The 21210-nt window shown below is 39.7% G+C and overlaps 1 protein-coding gene across 5 annotated transcripts in view; it reads right to left on the reverse strand.

Annotated features, from left to right (window-relative positions):
* SHISAL1 (shisa like 1) overlaps positions 1–21210 on the reverse strand; it is a 118084-nt gene that overhangs the window by 38617 nt on the left and 58257 nt on the right. For all 5 annotated transcript variants that reach the window (XM_087934188.1, XM_026702613.2, XM_087934190.1 and 2 more), the window contains exons 3-4: positions 19522–19735; positions 976–1281 (exon numbers count right to left, since the gene is read on the reverse strand). In XM_087934188.1, the coding sequence (XP_087790314.1) occupies positions 976–1281; positions 19522–19735 (520 nt within the window). The remainder of the gene's footprint in view (positions 1–975; positions 1282–19521; positions 19736–21210) is intronic.

Genomic DNA, 21210 nt, shown 5'->3' on the forward strand with positions numbered 1-21210 from the left:
AAAGGCAACAGCTCATGTAGGATGGAGACCCCAGAGGCAGCAGGACATTAACTCACTTATGGTTAGAGCCATGCTGGAGTAAAATATGGAAACACCCCAATGATCTTGCCTCCTGACCTTGGATCTCTGCGCACTTCTCCCTTTGGGCCAGGCTGCTTGCCTTCAGTGATCAATTAGCCTCTCTCCTGCTGAGAGTTTGGGAAGTGGGGTGTGTGTCCGTGTCCTGAAATTGTCTCTGGCCTTTCGTCCTGGGGACCATGATGGCGCTTGTGGAAGTCTCAGAGAGCAGACATACTTATTCTCTCATGATGCTTGAAGCCAGGTGGCTTGGAATTCCTACATTTATTCTAGCCAATCTACCAGCTCTTTGTTAGAACTTGCTTTGCTGGTTTCCTTGGCAGATGCAGAGAACTATTAGCCACTGCTTCAGAGGTGGTATTCAGCAGGTTCTGACCGGTTCTGAAGAACCGGTAGCGGAAATTTTGAGTAGTTCGGAATATCGCCTCTGACTGGCCCCGCCCCTATCTATTCTCTGCTTCCTGAGTCCCAGCTGATTGGCTGGGTCTTCTTTGGTTGCCCTGCACAGGAGAACGGAGCTGGAAAGCAGATTAGTGGGGTGGGGAGGGAATGGGATTTTGCGGTATCCTTCCCCTGCCACACCCACCAAGCCATGCCACACCCACAGAACCGGCGGTAATTTTTTTTTTAATCCCATCACTGTACTGCTTTCTTCTGGAATGTTGTTTGATTTCCCAGTCTGCCATCTTGATTATGCCCTGTGCCTGCTCCATCCAAGTATGGAGCTTATCTTCTGACGCTTACGGAAACAGGCATTACACGGTCATGATCATCTCTGGAGGCTTCAACCATTGAAACAAAATCACATTGCTCTGATAGGGCATCTGATAAGAACTATCTATCAGATAAAAGATTAGGGTATGGAAAAAAAAGAGAAGAATGCCTTGAAAAACTTACCAGGCAGTTGAGCTCGGGAAAGACATCAGTGGTGGAGTTAAAGCTTCTCCTTTTAAAGTGTGGGCAGCCTGGGATGGTTGAGAGGCAGGCTGAGAATGCGCCTGAGTCTCTACTTGCCTTGAGTCCTGAGTTGGTTTAATCCACCGGCTTGTTTCCGGTTTCATCCATTTCCCCTGGATTCCCCATCGGGCCATGTAAACTTTGCAAATGTCGTAGTTCATGGAGGAGTAATATAAAAGGTCCAGAACCAGCAAGACTACAACGAAAAACCCATAGACCCAAACGCCTAACAGTGCACTGTAATTGCTGTAGAAAGAGAAGAGAAAAGCTGGTGTTAGAAAGGGACTGTTGACGCCTTGCTTCCTGCTCCTCTAATTAGGCACTTAAAGCTGTGAAATATACAGCTATTACCAGTGGTGCGATTCTACCAGTTCGGACCGGTTCGCATGAACTGGTAGTTCTGGTAAACCCTGCCCTTTTCCTGTGCTTTATTTCTTTGTTTTTGAGCACAGATGATTTGCGCAGCAGACCAGTTTGCCACACATCAGCTGTTTTACTCACCGGGGCTGCAGCAGAAGATAGCTAAAAATGGTCTTTTCCAAAGGCTGGTCGTGCGCGTGAAGCGAACCAGTTGTTACACTGAACCGGTTGTTACACTGGTTGAATCGTACCACTGGTTGCTGGGCTCCATGTTTCTACCTCTGCTTCTGCTTCTTTTCTTGCCAAAAGTGAAACCGGCAGCCTCAGACTCCTATGCGGCTTCCTGCAACATTGCACACCCCTTGCCTAGCTTCAACAAGAGGACGGGATATCTGCCTATGACAGATAGTACATCTTGATGTTCTGTGTGGTGCGCTATGGTGGCACAGTGGTTAGAATGCTGCATTGCAGGCTACTTCTGCTGGCTGCCGGCTGCCGGCAATTTGGCAGTTCGATTCTCACCGGTTCAAGGTTGACTCAGCCTTCCATCCTTTGGAGGTTAGTAAACTGAAGACCCAGATTATTGGGGGCAATTATAATACTCTGTGAAACCACTTACAGAGGGCTGTAAAGCACCATGAAGAGGTATGTAAGTCTAAGCGCTATTGCTATCGATGTCCATCGATAAGAGAAACAAACACACACGCTGCAAAAACTTGGACAGACTAACTCACTGCCATGGCTGGGAAGGGGAAATTTGAACTCTGTGAAACCTGGAATCTTTGAAATGGGATGGACTAAGCCAGTGTTTCTCAATGTCAGCAAATTTAAGACGTGTGGGCTTCAACTCCTAAAATTCTGCAGCCAGCATAGGGAATTCTGGAAGTTGAAGTTCACACATCTTCAAGATGCTGAGGTTGAAAAACACTGGTATAGATGAAGTTTCTGAAAGTTTTTCCTGTCCCGTGGCTTCTTTGAAAAGGCAAATAATTCTTTTGCATCACATAGCCTAAAGAATGCAGTTCGGAAATTCTATGTTTCAATGCCATCCATTGAGAAAAAATAATTTGGTGGGGAAAAGACTAAAGAAACTAGACAATATTAAAGGAAACTTTCTCCCTTTTCTTTATCCAATGTTTCTTTTTGAGACATTCAAGCTGTGACAGTTCAGCTTGAGTAAAAATTGCTCAATATGACTTTGCCAATTGCAGAGTTTGGCCTATGAAAAATACAGGATTGCTAAGTGGCTCCCTAGTTTTGCATTCCAATATGTGTGTTCTTGTTTTTTTACCCAGAGTTGTGCTTCTAGCAATGCTTTGTAAAATGTATTACATTATACTACTAATTAGATTCACAGCCTGCTTCATTTCTGTCCTACATTTCTTCTGTAGAGGCTCTCCAGAAAGTCATTTCCAATTGGATAGAGATGACATCGAGGGTGGGATCGAAAGCATTTTCACATACATAGGTATTGGTTCAATGAATAGAGAAATGCAGAAGCAAAAAGCTCTTGGATCAAATCGTGTTTGTTTTTTTAAAAAAATTGAACTTTTAAGCATTTTCCTCTTCCAAATAGGATCAATTTTCTTTTCAGAAGCTGCCTATCGCTAACTCGGTTTTAAAAACCCAACACATTTCTATTTGCAGGAATCTTTTCACTTCCTCCGTAGGAGTGCTTTCTATAAAAGGTTTATGTTGCTCAAGTACAATCAACCAAAGGAAAACATTTTCCAGTTGAACTATAGTTAACTCTTCTATTACGTTGAGTAAGAGAGGAGGAACGGAATCAGCTCAAAGGATTCCAAGTCTACGAAGTTTGTGGTCAAAGCAGTAGAAACATCAGTACAACAAAGATGCAGGATGCTCAGAATAACGAATGCCATTTTCCCATACGGATTTGAAATATCTGCTGGTTGGGTGCAAAATCAGATCAAAACAATAAAAAGTCCCATGGATCTTAGTGTGGGTCTTAGCAGATAATCAGCATTTAAGAAACCTGAAGTGATCTAGATTAAGGAATCTAATTTAATATTTGGAAGGGAAATTCTATTCCTTTATACAGTATTTTCTAGAAGGACTACCAGCTTCTGTAACAGCTTTGCTGCCCATGCCATCCAGCTGGTAAACTTGGGAGATTCATTTTTCTCGTCACGTGCATGTATACATCTGAATTAGACTGTGTTGTTTCTCTGTGTCATATAATATATGTGGGTATATGCCTATTTATTTATTTATTTGTCATGTTTATGTAGTGTATATTGGAGGTGGTGACCTTTTGAGAACTGTACGCATTAAAATTTCTTTTTAATCTTATGCTGATTTGTGTACATTTAAAGTGACAATAAAGCTAGTCTAAGTCTTTCTCTGGTATATTCTGATACATTTTAAGTTACTAATGCTTTTATGTTTTTAACTGACATTTTATGTTACTGAAACTCCTTTTTTTCGTGTTTTACTTATAGCCAAAAGTGTTTTTGAAATGACAAGCAAATTTTTATATATCCTTCAATTTTATTCTTCTATCTTTTCCTCCCCTCTTTTCCAATGTTGTTTCAGTACATCTTCATTATTATTGGTTCTCTTCCTATCCCCTTAAGTTTCTCAGAGGGGCACTCAACCAAGACCCACCTTTCTCTGGTCACAAGCTTATAAATATTTTTTAAAATCCCTTCTGTTTCACCCTTCAAAACCTTTGTTAAGTTCCAAAACTCCGGAATATCATATCTAGCTCTGTTCCACTTGCCATTATTGTAATAATCAATTTCTTGACTACTAAAGCTTGTTAGGATATTCTTTCTACTACTGTTCCTGTAATTTCATTTGTTTGTAATGTCCTATTTGCTTTAAGCTTACCTATGTACAAGAAATATATAATATATGTATATTTAAAAAGCTGAATTAAAGTGTCTTAGAGGAGGAGGGTATGACAAGCTAAAAAGAGAGATGCCTATGATATCCTTCTCTTAATTTCAGCATTTAACATAAAGTATTATTGTTTATTCCCCATCTGCAACTACTGCATATTTTTAACTGAGACAAGAAAGCAGGAAATCCCAGTGCGATAATCTGTCATTCTGTTAAAGTACAATATATAAGAAACATGATAATTCTTTGTAATATATTATTATTGATTATTAAATTCCTATCCTAGAGGAGAATCTGTGGCTGAGTACTATAATAATGATTTGAAACCACAATAATACGTTTTTGTAGTGCACAACTCATTCTTATGCAGCTCGACTACTCAGTGTAAAAATTTGGATTCTGCAAAGTGATTCTTCCTTGGCATAAACTACGTAATGCTGCATTCAATTGCTATAGTGTTTAAGATGCTGGCCTAGTGACCAGGAGGTGGTGAATTCTAGTCCTCCCTTAGGCATGAAAGCTAGCTGGGTGACTTTGGGTCAGTCACTCTCTCTCAGCCTAATCCAACTCTGAATATGTTGTTGTGGGGAATATAGGAGACTGGAAAATTAAGTGTGTGTGACACACACACACACATACATGCAGACACTCACACATACTAGATAAAAGGTTAGATAATACCAGGAAATAGTAGAATAGAAGACAAAGAATGAGAGAAGATGACAAAAGTATCAAGATCTAAAAAGTGAAATTGAAAGGTTATGGCATAAGCCGCTCATGGTGATCCAAATCATCAGCACAAACCAAAAAACTTGGATGACACTTAGAAAATCTGCACATTGACAAAATTTCCATCTGTCAACTGCAAAAGACCAGAAAAATAATAATAATAGAGTTAGAAGGACCTTAGAGGTCTTCAATCCCGTGCTCAGACAGGAGACCCTATACTAATGGCAGGGACGGAACATCACGATTTCTGAAGGCAAACTATTCCACTGGTTAGTCTCACTGTCAGGACATTTCTCCTTAGTCCTAGGTTGGATGTCTCCTTGATTAATTTCCATCCATTGCTTCTTATCCTGCTTTCAGATATGTCAAACTCAAGGTCCACAGGATAGATCTGGCCTGCAGGGTGCTTAGATCTGGCTCGCTGGGCTAACCTGGAACAGCAAAGGACCGTCTCTGCCAGTGAAAATGGAGGTTGGGAAGGATGCACGTGCCCCGCCTCCCGAGCTCTGTTTTAGCTGACAGAAGGTCATTGCAGCTGAAAACGGAACTCAGGAGCCCATTTTTGCTGGCAGAGCTCTCGGGCCGCCACAGGCACCCCCAACATGAGTGATGTTCAGCTGCCACGTCCAACTGGCCATGCCCCCCTGCAGTCAAACACAACCCTGATGCGGCCCTCAATGTAATCGAGTTTGAACACCCCCCTGCTCTGGAGAATAGATTGACAGGCCTTTTGTTCATAACATGCCAAATATCACAGTTATTGTAAAGAAGAAGGCCTGGTTCATTGATTTTGCTATTCTGGGAGTCGCTAGGATAGAGGAAAAACAATTGGGAAAAATTATGAAATACTGGGGCTTGCAGATTGAAGGTCAGCACTATTGAAAAAATAAATCCCTTGTTATAGTGATCACGACTGGAGCTCTCGGAGAGATAAAGGTGGAATGGGACAACTCGCCAGGGCCAAATCGCTGCAGGATAATTCTTCACAGGACAATTCAACAATTCAAATTAATTATTTAAAATAATTTAAAAATCTTTTAATTTTTGTCATTCCCGTTTCATTTTGTCCCTCTTTCTGCACCCTTTTTTAATGGTTCTATTCCACCATTTCTTCAATATTATTGTAACTCCTGTCCCGCAGCAACTTGTCTCATGGCAAATTGGCCATGGAAAGTTGTCACAGCAAGTTGACCATGGCGAGTTGTTCTAGACCCACTTAAAGGATTTCCTTGATATCTGGAAATATTGAATTTATCAGACCTCAGTACCCTAATTTACAAAATTCCACTCTGCTTGGAACTGCCTAAATTCTTCGATGCTTCCTTAATAATTCTTAGGTTCTTGGTTAGAACATGAAATTATTAAGTTTCCACCAGTCTTAGACTGTGAATCCAATTGTAGATTACCCACACATAACAATAATGTGATACTTTGCTTGCACCAAACGTTAGCACAATCCAAAGCAATGTATGTAGTTCATGTGTTGCACAATCCAGCCAAGCATTTGCTGCTCTGAAGATTTAGCATTGGAAACAAATATTTGCAAAACTATAGAAACAAAGATTCTTCTCATTAAAAAAAAAAATGAAGAGAACAAAAGTCATAAAAACAGTACTTGAAACTGATGAAACCATTATTTCAGCTGTCTTAGAAAAGCAACTTCTGTTTGTTTTTTTCCCCAAAATGAGCCAGGAGGACTGTATGTGTTATATGTTGGCTTGCAAACAGTTCAGAGATGCTACAGTGAAATCTGTGAAGATACCTGACACCTGTCGGTTTTCCTTCTAAAGCTATTCATGCTCCAGAAAAATGTGGATAGGTATAGGCAGAGTAGACTTTTTCAAGAGAAAACAGAAAAAAGGGGGAAGCTGCATTTTGTTGGGCTTTCCAGTATTTATTTACTTTGACACTACTTTGACATAAAGTAAAATGTCTCCTGGGCTCTGGTGGTCTAGAGGTGGAGCTCTCCCCTCACAATCAGGAGGCTGTGAGTTCAACCCTAGGTAGAGGCTAACATTTGGAATAGACTCTCCTGCTCAAGCAGGGTTTAGTCCAGTGGTGAGATTCAATTTTTTTTTACTAGCGGTCCTGTGGGCGTGGGTTGGTGGGCATGGCAGGAGAAGGATACTGCAAAATCCCATTCCCTCCTGACCCTACTAACCTGCTTTCCAGTTCCATTCTCCTGTGCAGGCCAACAAAAGGAGACCCAGCCGATCAGCTGGGAGTCAATGGGAGGCAGAGAATAGATGGGGGCGGGGCCAGTCAGAGGCGGTATTTGCTGCTTCTCCGAACTGCTCAAAATTTCCACTACCGGTTCTCCAGAACTGGTCAGAACCTTCTGAATACCACCTCTGGTTTGGACTAGATGACCTCCAAGGTCCCTTCCAACTCTGTTATTCTATGATTCTATAATAAAAAATGCTTCTTCCTTCCTGCTAATTCATGGCTGAGGCACTGAGATTCCACCGTACAACATGGTGGACCTCCAGCTTCTGCTCAGTCATAATCCCCAATATTGTGTGGTCGTGCAGAGTTTGAATCTGGTTATTTTTCTCCATCCGATTTGTTTGGTGGGTTGTTCTCAATACCCAATTTTATAGAGTCAGGGCAACTTTTCCATCAGTTTCACGTTCATTTTCTTGTCCGTGTGCTCTTCTTATAAAAATTAAATAATTGCTGGAGGTGGTTCCTTTGGAGTCTTATCTTCAGTGGAACAGCCTGGAGAAATGAGTCCCTGCTCTTCACCTCATCTCAGTTTTACCTTTTTGGGGGGAAAAAATACTGCAGAACGGCTGTTATCTGAATGAAAACAATGACAACGGGTCATATATATAAGGAATCTCTTTGGATTTTTTACTTAGTGGGCAGAAAAAAGACTGAGGAAAATGATTAAACAAATGGCTTGTGATTGAGCATTTCAGGTGATGGAAAGAAAGCAAAGAAACCACAGAAAAGCTGCGGGTTGCTCACGAAATTGCCTGTTTTGGCTTACAAGCTACTGCATGACTCTGAAATACATAGAAGGGAACACAAGTAATCCTTGACTTACGACCGATCATTTAACAGCCATTCAAAGTTATGATAGCAGAGGGGGGAAAAAAGACTGACAATTTTTTCTGTCCTTGGGCTTATGAACATAACAGTGTCATAAGATAAAAAATTTAGTGCCTTGCAATGGCCTGTATGCAATGGCCAGATGCAGTGCTATTTGCAAACTGCTCAGTTGGCTTCCGCTAAACAGTCACTGGAAGAAGCCTGATATGAGCCATGGTGGCGTAGTGGTTAGAGTGCAGAATTGCAGGCTACTTCTGCTGATTGCCAATTGCCTGCAATTTGGCAGTTCAAAACTCACCAGGCTCAAGCCTTTCATCCTTACGAGGTGGGTAAAATGAGGACCCAGATTGTTGGGGGCAATATGCTGACTCTGTAAACCACTTAGGAAGGATTGTAAAGCACTGTGAAGCTGCATATAAGTCCAAGTGCTATTGCTGATTCACTTGAGGAGCATGGCAGAATGGTTGTAAAAATGAGGCACAACTCACCTAATGACCACCCTGCTTAGACATGGAAGTTGTGATCCCAACTGGTGTCAAAAGAAATACTGTATTCACTTCTGACTTGTTAGAAGTCACTTGTAGACTCACAAATATCCTGAGTGGGAAATCAGCTCTTCTCAGAACTGAATAGTCTCTCTGCATACCACTTGTCCATAAAGTGCCTTCTCTGGTTCATTAAAAATTATGTACTGAAAAGTGAGCACTCAATTTTAAAATAGCAATTTGTTCAATGAGGCCATTATGTGGGCTCTCCATCTGTTCCTTAAAAACAACATCTGCTTGGGCAAGTTTAAATACAAAAATGTATTTTATCTGAATTTAAATATAACACATTTTAATTTTTTTTTAAAAAAAGGATTTGATCGTAAGACAAAATGTCTGCATTTTAGATGCTGTTAACTCTGATAACGTCTGCCTTTAAATTTAATCTCTTGAACTAAGCAGCTGTGTGATCAAGATCTTGTCTTAGTATTAAATGGGTACTGCATCGATAAGGCATCATTCCTGTTTATATACAGCAAATAAATCTTTTGCTATAAAACACAGGAGTGTAACCTGAGAAGGGTGGATATGGGATATGGGTTAAAAATGGCAGCTGCACCTATGTAATTGAAGCCTTAGGTCTTCTTTATTTGTGTTGCAACCAGGTGTTTTTTTAAAAGGTAAAGGTTCCTCTCACACATACGTGCTAGTCATTTCTGGCTCTAGGGGGAGGTGTTTATCTCCGTTACAAAGCCGAAGAGCCAGCGCTGTCCGAAGATGTCTCCGTGGTCATGTGGTCGGCATGAGTAAACAACAAGGGCTCACAGAACGCTGTTCCCTTCCCACCAAAGTGGTCCCTATTTTTCTACTTGCATTTTTTACATGCTTTCGAACTGCTAGGTTGGCAGAAGCTGGGACAAGGAACGGGAGCTCACTCCGTTACGCAGCGCTAGGGATTCAAACAGCCGAACTGTCGACTTTCTGATCGACAAGCTCAGCTTCTTAGGCACTGAGCCACCGTGTCCCCCCCCTTTTTTAACTCTCCCTTAAACAGATCATTTTGGCTAACGGCTGGATTTCAGCTGTTTTTAACCCAGGTGTACAAAGAAATGTTCTGGAATCGCTCTGTGAAATATCTGGAGATATTTCACTGAGGAATACAATTTTATGCAGAGTTGAATTCCTAGCAAGGCATTTGTGTGGTGTGGTTTAAAAAAAAAAGATCATTTTTAAATGTGTTCAGTCACACTGTTACAACCACCTCCTTAGCTTTTTGATTACAAATTTTGGTCTGATTTGTAGGTGCCTTTGGGGCATGTGCATTTAGGGTTTGCTTCTTTGGGATTTCCTACAATAATAATGGAAATGGTTTTCCGTTGACTTTGTTTTTCAGAAGGTCGTCAAAACTGATCACATGACCGGGGACACTGCAACCGTCATAAATATGAACTAGCTGTCAAGCATCCAATTGTAAATCATGTAACTATGGAGATGCTGCAACAGTCATAAGTGTCAAAAATGGTCATCAGTCACTTTTTTCAGTTGTAACTTCGAACGGTCACTAAATGAACTGCTGTAAGTCGAGGAGTACCTGTAAAACCCCCTGCAGATGGCCATTCAGCCTCAGCTTGAAGACCTATCATCACTTCAACTGGCAGTTGCTTCACAGGCCAAAAATGTGTATAATCAGGAAGTTTTTCCTGAAGTTAAGCTTGAGCCTATTTCTTTGCTTCCTCTTGTATGGGTTTTTTTTTGGGGGGGGAGGGGGATTTCCAAGCTTCCCCAAGTCATCATCTTCTTTTAATGACCTCATAATCCCTTGCGGGGTGGAGTTGGGCAACTGAATGGAGGTGTTTACTGGCCAGATGCCCTTCCTGTTGCCAATGAGGAGTTTTGTTCAGCAGATATATTCTCATCGTGTCCAGAGAGAATAATATCTGCCTCTACCTAGGATAGAACCCACAATTATTCTCCTGATTGTGAGGCAAGAGCTCCACTTCTAGGCCACTGCACCATTCATCCAAGCTTCCCCAAGTAACCAAAGAAAATAAACATAAATAAATAAATAAATAAATAAATAAATAAATAAATAAATAAATACATAAATAAACCTGTGCCTGGGGCTGATAAGGAAACCTGGGGGAAGCTGCGTCCCATTTTATCGGCTTCCGATCTTTAAAACCAATGTCTCTTTCTCTCCACACACAGACACAGATAGAAAAAAAAAAACAGGACAGATGTAAGTGGAAGCCTGGCTGCTTTGATGGCCAACATCATTAGAGATTATCTTTATTTATAATGGCACAAATTTCCAAGCAGGATATTTTTGGCTACTAAACCAAGTAGGGCAAAGGAGACATAGGGTGGTGAAAGGATGACCCGAAGACAGAGAATGGTGGACTCTGGTTGGATTCACATGACCAACCCAGACTCCCAGCTAGAAGGACTTTAAAGAGCACAGTGATGCCATTTGAAGAGTCTGATGTGCATGCGCGCACACACGCACACACACACACACTCAATGACAGGGAGGGAAGACCCGAAGGCCCAACTTTCTCCACGTTTAGATCTCAGCAATTGGTAGGAGGCAATTTGCAACAGCAATTTGTTTGATAATTAACTGCTCTGGTGCATTTAAATCACCCACCTACCAAGTAGGCACCCTGCTGCTTCACTGCCCCTCCTAGTGAGCTCCCACTGGTTGGGAGCATTTTGCTAGGAGTAACTAGATTATTCACATTCTTAAATGAGACAAACATCTGGAAAAAAGCAATTCTCTGGATGTCTGTGTGATTTAGCATTCTAACTTCTTTCCTGCTGGAAAGCCATGCTCAGAATAGTAACTCACTCGGAAGTTTCTTAAGATGTGGGTCTTAATTCCTTCCCTCAAAACGATGCTATAGAGCCCAGCACACCAGAACAACTAGACACAAGGACAGGTTTTCCCCCCTGAACGCCATCACTCTGCTAAACAAATAATTCCCTCAACACCGTCCAACTATTTACACAGTCTGCCCTGCTATTACTATTAATCTTCTCATGATTCTTCATCATACATCCCCTCCCACTTGTGACTGTATGACTGTAACTTTGTCACTTGTATACTTACCATTTATATTGACTGTTTCCTAGTATGATTTGATTGCTTATTGTACCCTATGACTATTATTAAGTGTTGTACCTTATGATTCTGGACTCTTGATGAATGTACCTTTTCTTTTATGTACACTGAGAGCCTATGCACCAAGACAAATTCACTTGTGTGTCCAATCACACTTGGCCAATAAAAGAATTCTAATTCTAATTAGCTGTTCCCGCATAACTCTAGCATAGAAGAGGCATAGAAGTTGGCAGAAATAAATCTAGAAGACTTATTTTTTTGCTACTTGGGCATTGGAAAGTGATCCCAAGCCCCCAAATGAAATTCAGTTAGCTTTTTTTCTAGATCAGATGGTAACAAGAATGATACAAAAAAATGACCTCGAACCCAGCCAACAGAATAGTGGCACTGCTAAGAAAATTCCATGGAGATTCCATGATGTCACTAAAAGATATTTCCTTCCGACTTCCTCTCAAGATGATGGCTGCATGGTAGGGACTTTCTTTTTACCCTTTATTTACTTCATTTTATTTGGTTTGTCAATTGCTTACAAGATAATAGGTATAAGTAAAAACATAGTTATGAATACATGGATACATATAAGAAAAATAAAAGAAACAATAGGACAGGGACGGTAGGCACCTTGGTGTGCTTATGCACGCCCCCTTACCGATGATCTGATTTTGCTGCCAAAGCTGGTTCTTTGGCAGTACCTGGTGTCTGATTTTGAAGGAGAGCATTCAGGAATGACCCAAGATGACTTTTGGAAGTGAACCATATAAATCTTCCTTTCAGCAGTTTTGTTATCTTAAGCATGCTGAGTTTTAACTTTCACTTTTGAATTTATTGTTTATTTTGCTTCTGGCTTCAAATATTGAATAATGGCTGAAAGCTAATTTATTTCAACCCCTTGCTGGACTCTAATAGTTTTTTTTTCTTTTTTCTTCTTTTTGATATATGTTATTCTGGATAACTTCTCCTTTTCCAATATGGAAGTATGAGTAGCGTTGGGGCCCCCCTGAAGTTTCTTTAAAAAAAAAAAAAACCTCTCTCACCAGTGCATTTCTGTACCTTTTGAAATTGCAAAATATTTGGAGTTTATTTCTACTTCTATTGAATTTTTAAATATAATTTTGGATTGAAATATAGAAGAAAAAATATGTTCTTTGTTCCCTAATAAAGTTTCATGGCTGAACAGTGGCTGAAACCTAAGAAAGGAAAATAATAGAATCTAGAAGGGACCTTGGAGGTCTTCTAGTCCAGCCTCCTGCTCAAGTAGAAGAATCTATACCATCTCAGACAAGTGACTGTCCAGTCTCTTCTTAAAAACCTCCAGTGAGGAAGCACCCATGATTTCTGGTGGCAAGCTGTTCCACTGGTTAATTGTTCTCACTGTTAGGAAGTTTCTCCTTAATTCCAGATTGTTTCTCTCTTTGGTTAGTTTCCAACCATTATTTCTTGCCCTGCCCTCTGGTGCTTTAATAATAATTGGACTCCCCCTTCTTTATGGGCAATCCCTCAAATACTGGAATACTGCTATTATGCCATCCCTAATTCTTCTTTTCTTTAGATTAGCCAGAACCAAAATCTGCAGCAGTTCTTCATATAGTTTAATCTCCAGGCCTTTGATCATCTTAGTTGCTCTTTTCTGAACTTTTTTTCCAAAGTCTCAACATCTTTTATGTAGCATGGTGCCAAAATGGGTTGAAGTATTCCACATGTGGTCTTACTGGGGTTTTGTAAAGCGGCACTAATACTTCACGTGATCTTGATTCTATGTCTCTGTTTATACAACCCAGGATTGTATTAGCTTTTTTGGCAGAGGCTGCACATTGTTGGTTCATATTCAAATGATCATCCACCAGGACTCCAAGGTCCCTTTCACAGTTACTGTTTTTAAGCCAAGTCTTGCTTAATCAGTATTTATACCTTTGATTTTTCCCAGCCTAAATGTAAAGCTTTGCTTTTCCTTCACATTAAAATTCATTTTGTTGGATAGGGTCCATGGTTCAAGTTTGTCAAAATCTGAATTTGGCAGCTTCTAGCTCATTATCTTTTTAGAACGCTTGATGACACGATACTGATTTTGCAAAAATATTTGGAGAAGATATACAAAAGGACTCTGACTCAGTTCCAGATCAAAGAGATATTGTCACAGCTGGAGGATAAGAGATGAGATTTCATCTGTTGTTCCGAAGTTTAAGTCTGTGTATTCCAACATTATCAGCTCTTCGACTAAGAAGGGAAGTGATAAAGACTCGGAGAGACTGGATGGATTTAATACAGTTAACTACTAATTATTTCTATTTGGACTTTGATCGGCTTATTCTGGAGACTGAATTTATTATATTTAATTGAGGAACCAATATGGATTATTTGATCCAGGACAAATTATTTATAACTTTTGAGATGACTTGGGATAGGTAAGAGCAGGGATGTCAAACTCAATTTCTTTGAGGGCTGCATCAGTGTTGTGTTTGACCTCAGGGGGCAGGAGGCCGTGACAGACAGGTCAACATCACTCGTGTTGGGGGCGCCTGTGGTGGCCTGAGTTTTTGGCTGCGATGGCATCCCACAACTGCTGGCAGAAGCATTACAGGCTGGTCCTTCACCGTTTCCAGGGTGGCCCCACAGGCCAGATCTAAATGGGCCAGGTCGGGTCGGGCTGGCCGCAGGTCTTGAGTTTGTCACCCCTGGATAAGAGGCTATCATATGAAAACAGTTTGTTATCAGAGAGTTTTGATACTTTAATTTGGTTCTGTTTTAGTGTTATTATTTTCCTGTTAATCACTTTGTCACTAAAATGATTTACAGAAGACAGGGCAACAATTTGTAAATAGATTTAGTTTATTAAATTTTTTGGAAGGACTTGTTTTGTAACGGGTGGGAACTAATGTTTGTGGTAATCTGTTAATCAGTATTCAGCTAGAAAGGATTTATGGGTATATGTGTTTCTTTGATGCAATTTTTTCTTTTTAATTGTTCTAAGTTTTGGTCCTTTTACTTTTTGATTCTTTTTTAAAAATTCTTTGGGGTATTTTGTATTTTAATCTCGTTTTGAGTAAAATTATATATATGTGTGTGTGTGTGTGTGTGTGTGTGTGTGTGTGTGTGTGTTTAAAAAAGTTATTTCCTTTTATTGGGAGGTATGGGGTTGACACAAACTTTCATGGCCTATTTAAAACGTCTCTCCTCAGAATGATCAAAATGCTTGTTAGGCTTAAATTGTCCCTGGTGACACAGTCCAGATTGAGATTTTGCCATGTAGTGACCTCATAACGTCCAATCAGAATTGTGACCTTGTTCCATTTTCATCGGGGGGGGGGGGAAGTGTTGAAAAATGCCACCTCTTCAGAAACATCTGTGGGAGGGAGGATAAAACACCCAAGATAGTGGCTGCAACTGCTGCCTCCTTTTAAAATTCTTTGAAGCATATTCCAAAAACAGGTAGAGTCTTCAGTCTGATGACCATAGCTATAACTAGACACACACACACACACACACACACACATATATATATACATACATACATACATACATCCTCTGAGGATGCCCCACAGCTGTTCCAATCAATTAGCACCAATGAAGTGAAACAAGTATTACAAAAAGATGGAAGAGTGATAAATGAAAACAGGATGAGTTTATGTCCTGTGAAAAGGAGAAAAAAGTGGGTATAGGTTCATCAATTTGTGCTTCAACAGAAACTTTCTCATTGGCTACCTCCCAAATGTAGAAGCATAGAAAAAGAACCTAAAATGTGCATTTTCTACACTAATAGAGAGAATACAAAAGAAGAGATTAAAATGTGAATAACTGGGCCCCAAAATAAATAAAGATAATGATGCGTAAGATGTATTTGGTCATAACATTTATTGTTGTTATTTTTAAATGGACTCAAAGAGGGTTGCAATTCAATTCAATAAAATGCATTATATTAAAGAAAAGGCACTGGAAAATACATATACTCTGTTAGGAGAAATATTAAAACAAAAGATCATTGGAAATGCATATAAATCTTCTACAATTCAGCAGCAAAAAAATATCAGTTTCACTCAAGGACTACAATTCTCCTCTTGGTGACTTGCTCATTGGTCTTTAATGATGATTTATTTTAGCATTAATACTTGAAATGGACAGACCAAAAGAACATCTGTGACACTTTTCATTATTTTAAAAAGCAGTCATTTCATCTGCTCTTATTTGTTCATTTACGGTAGTTAGCTCAGCTCACTCCACACTCCATAATTCCGCATAATGGAAGTAAGTCACCAAAGTCAACCCCAATTTGCTAAGAAATGCACACACAATAATAGAAGAAGGAACTATATCTTTGAGAATTGCATCTCAATTTAAATCATTTTCTTACAGAGATCAGCAAATGGGCTTTCAAAGCAATTCTTTCCCTGCTGTTTTCAAACAGTTTCCTACTGTTTGATGTTTGGGGAGAACTTAGCAAGGATTCTCAAAGCAGAGAAAAGGTTTAATCCAGTGTTTCTCAACCTTGGCAACTTTAAGATGGGTGGACTTCAACTCCCAGAATTCCCCCACCAGCCAACAAAACCCATGACTCATTGGTGTGTGTCATAGTTTTACATCATTTTTCTGCTAAAGCAGGTTACCATAAAATCTATAAAAAAGGTATACACCAATACTGAAAGGGTTCCCCAGAATAAAATGGTAAAATCCCATGAATAACTGAAAATAGAAGATTCAGTGAAAAGCCAAGCCAATCTGATTTTCTAGGAAACAGAGAAGTGAGGAGGACCTAACAAACAATTCTCCCCTTCACGGATGGGGTAAGACTCAGTAAAATTCTTTTGCATGTCAGCAATGGCATAAGGCAGGGCTATTGAACTGAAGGCCCGCGAGCTGCTCTAGAAACAGAGAAGGACTGGCTTGTGGTGCCTCTGCCAATGAAAATGGGCTCTCAATCTCCGTTTTTGGCTGGGACGGCATCCTGCAACCCTCTGCCAGCAATCCAGTTCAAAAAAATGCAATTCTAAATTGAAAATAAGGCATGCAATGCATGCAATAATAGCAAATCAAGAGAATGTTTGTTACGACACAGTCAAATTTCCGTAGGGCATTTTGGGGGCAAAAAAGACATTCTAAGCATGGCATGCTACTTTCAAAAACACTCTCTCCAATCCCCCTTCAATATTTTTTTCTCGTGTTCCTTGCTTCTCTCAACAGATTCATCAGTAACATTTGGGGATTAAAAATAAAAAGAAACCTCTTTATATCAGCCCTGTAATCCAAATAATCAGATGCCTTGTATAATTCTGCATGGCAACCACTCAATCTGACACCACACTACAAAGCACTTCTAGAATGACAACAATAATAAGGATCCTTATTTTGCATGGGAGAACTCCTCCTTCCTATCGTGCTTCATCTAAAAGCGTCATCAAAATATGTAAAGCACATTTTGTTTCAGGAAACGTTCCTCTCAAAATATGGTACTTTGTTCCTAGGTAAGATAACAGCAGTAAAGATTTTCGTACTGAATGTACAGAGATCGAAAGAGCTACAGATCCCCACAATGGAGAAATGGATGGTAAAATTAATGGAATTGGCTGAGGTGCGAAACTAAATACTCAGATGAAAGAAATGAGCATCTACCTTTGTTTCTATGTGGAAACCACTGCTGGGCTTTTTACTTGAGGCAGAAAGAATACTATATTAATTCTTGGATTTGACAATTAGAATGGTTGATGAAGATAGAAATATTGTTCATTACAAAATTTCAGATGAAAAGCTTAATGTATTTTGTAACTGTGTCAAACAAATGCCGAAATTACTTTTTACTTTCTTTCTCCCTCTTGAAATTTTTTCCCTATTTTTTGGTTAATATTTTATTCTTTGTAGACATTTAATAAAGTACATTTTGTTTCAAAAATGTAAACATTCCTGCTGTTCATTCATCTTAACCCAAAATTGGATGAAATTTAAAACTGAAAAATTGAAAAAGCTACAGTTAATAATTTATTTCTAACTTCAAGAAATCTGTTCCATACATATTTCTCTGCTGGAGAAGCTTTACAAAATGACTCCAACTGTAATTCCATGGGGCGGGGGGTGTATTTATTTATTTGATGTATACAGGTAATTTTTGACTTACAAGAGAGGTGTAAGAAATGGAGAGAAGCTTTGAGGAAGATCATTTTCTGTGACCTTTACTTTAGCCTGACCATTCACAGATCCAATTATCTTCTGCTTCCCACCAGCTTCCAAGACAGACATTCTTTAGTTATATCTGCCCAGGACTTACACTGAGGTCTTATCCTTCTGTATCTCCATAAAGACCAGCAGAATGTCAACTCCAGCATAAGCAGAAGGTGACTGAATTTGATCTGGGTTGTGAGACCTCCTTTCAAAGATATCGGGATTCCACATGTACTATATTTTATTTTTCTAACTGTATCAAGCCAAAGAACATTCTTGTTGACATAAGAACAGAGCTTTCAATCTATGCAAGTGCCTACAGGGAGGGACTAACAAATATTCTGATTCATATAAAACCACCTGGCATTTAAACCAAATAAGCAGAAACTTCAAGGGTTGAAGTGTGAGATCAATCAGTAGATCATCATTCTATGTATTTATATGTTTACATCCACAAAAATAGATCATCAATACTTGAACTGGGAAAAGATGCAATTAAGAAGCCTAGATCATAAGTCTTGGTTTAATATTATATGAATATCCTTCAGGTATGCATCTTTTTTTCATTTTACTTTCTTCTCCATACAACTATAGATAAATTGAAAATGTTAACTTCAATTTTCAACTAACCTCCATTTGATGTTTCATCTTACTATGGACAAACTTTGGTTCAATCCATTTTTATAATGTTACAGACCAGAGTTGGTTGATATTGTGTGTGTTGTCCAGATAAACCAGCATCACATTGCCATATTGGATTCCAAACAGTAATTCACCCCAAAGTAATCCAATTATGAGTGCAAATAAAAGAAATGACCCTTGGTTGAAAGAGGGAATGGAAGCATCCAATAAGTGTATCCAGGGGAGTGGGTCAAAAAAGTCAAGATGGCAGCCACGAGACATGATTGAAATCAGTGGTGAGATTCAAATTTTTTTACTACCGGTTCTGTGGGTGTAGCTTGGTGGGCGTGGCAGGGGAAGGGTACTGTAAAATCTCCAGTCAGAGGTGGTATTTGCTGGTTCTCTGAACTAATCAAAATTTCCACTACCGGTTCTCCAGAACTGGTCAGAACCTGCTAAATACCACCTCTGTTTGAAACTCCATGTATATGGCTTTGCTAATGACACACTGATGGGAAGTTCCCATTATCCAACTAGACTCTAGTTTGCTGTTTCTCAGCTCTGAGTGTTGGCACTAAGAAGCAAATTCGGAATCTACGCTCTGGTGAAAACTCCTTTCATATATAAACCTGCTGTGAAATTCAATTGCTTTCTTCACCGGCTTTCAACCAGAGTTTTTAAAAGGGATTTCCAAAAATAAAAGGAAATATAAGGAAGGAGGGAAGCAATAAAAAAAGGCCATGGGATTTAGAATAAAAATATAAAAAGAAAATTTATGAAGAGGCTACACTTCAGGGATCGTACAACCAAGTGCACCTCACTGTTTAGGTGCAAATGAGTAGAAGTAATGAATATGCAAAGCCTGCACAAGTTTAAAATAGCAATTAGCCAAGTATAACATTTCTGCTCTGCAGAAAAAAAATGGCAATTCCCTCTCCTCCTCGTTTTCCAGCGTCATTTACTTCTTTCATTTTTAGCTCCATGGGCAATTAAACACATTTTTGCTACCTGCTTTCATGACTCAGTAAAACTTTGAATATGGAAAAATCAAATTTTGATTACAGAAAAAAAAGGAAGAGGTAACTTCAGTGGATGATGTTTACTTACTTATGCATGTATCCATCTGCACTGCCTGTTAGATTCATCTGCATAACAGTCTGAAACTCCGTTTCATTACAGCAATATTTAAACACGGTGTTGTTGTGGTGACAGCAAAAGATGTATGATTTATTGTCCGACAGTCGGGGACAATGGAATCCAAAGTGAGAACGACCTTTGTAATCGGTGTATGGCTCACAGACTCGAAAATGTGCAGAGAAAGCTGTAAGGCAAGGTGTAAATCTCTCTGTAACTCATTGGCAACAGAAAAGAAGAACAATTAGCTTTTATGTAGCACTGCAAAGCAGGTACATTTCTGCAATGGCATGAATCCTATGTCCTTGGGGGAAATGAGGGGAAGCCATGCCACCTAGGAAAGTACAGGTAGCCCTCGACTTTAGTGACTGTTCAAAGTTACAACGGCACTGAAAAAAAGTCAGTTATGAACATTTTTCACACTTTTGACCGTTGGCAGTATCTGCATGGTCACGTGATTTACATTCAGATGCTTGACTCACATTTATGACGGCTGCAGTGTCCTGGAGTCACGTGATTCCCTTTTGCGACCTGCTGACAAAGCAAAGTCAATGGGGAAACCAGGTTCACTCCACAACAGTGTTACCGAATCAAGAACTCCAATGATCTGCTTAACAAATATGGCGAGAAAAATCGTAAAAACGGGGCAAAACTCGTTGAACAAATGTCTCACTTGGCAACATAAAAGTTGGTCTCAATTGTGGCCGTAAATTGAAGACTACCAGTATTAGACAAAGTGGCAGGAGTTCCCAGTGGCTTTAACAGTCAGGGAAAGAAACTTTAGGAAATTTGCAGGATGGATGTCAGGCCTCCCAGATACACCAGACAGGAAACACAATTAGATGAATTAATTCTACTTTATTGCACTGAATTTTATTTGGCCAAGTGTGATTTGACACACAAGGAATCTGTCTCCGGTACAGAAATGCTCAGTGTACATGCAAATGAACAGAACAATAATAATTGTAAGATTATATTAACAGATTTGAATCTGTCAAATCTGCCAAGTATAAACTTCCCGTCGCCTTCTTGAGCCATTATGGCATCTGCTTCCTAAGTTTCTTTCTCTGAGTGTTAAAAGTGATTGCGTGTGTGTATCCTGCTGCTCTTGTCTAACGGATCCCCAAGCAAGATCTTTCCCCCTCATTCTCCAAGATCTATTCCCTTCATCATATGCACACACACCTCTGAAATCTCAGATAGATCTTGGATTTCCTTAATGCAGGGGTCCCCAAACTTGACAACATTAAGACTTGTGGACTTCAACTGGCTGAGGAATTCTGGGAGTTGAAGTCCACAAGTCTTAAAGTTGCCAAGTTTGGAGACCTCTGCCATAATGCCACAGCTGTGAATGTGGGGGCAAAACAAAACAAAATGAAATTTCCCCAAACACTTACAATAGGATCATAGCTTAGATTAGTTTCGATCAAAAAGTCCCCACGTTTTTTCTTCTCATCGGAACGGACATTGACCGAATACCATTTTTAACACTTTACAGTACAATGCAGTGTTTTTCAATCTTGGCCAGTTTAAGATGCGTGGACTTCAGTTCCCAGAATTGCCAGCCAGTATGTTGGGTTCTAACGCCACCCTCTATGCTGACTGCTCACTGGGAAATATGCTGGCTGGGGAATTCTGGAGGCTGAAAATTCCACACGTCTT

The sequence above is a fragment of the Pseudonaja textilis genome, chromosome 5, assembly GCF_049901715.1.
Source record: "Pseudonaja textilis isolate UNSWEBS1 chromosome 5, rPseTex1.2, whole genome shotgun sequence".
Lineage (NCBI taxonomy): Eukaryota > Metazoa > Chordata > Lepidosauria > Squamata > Elapidae > Pseudonaja > Pseudonaja textilis.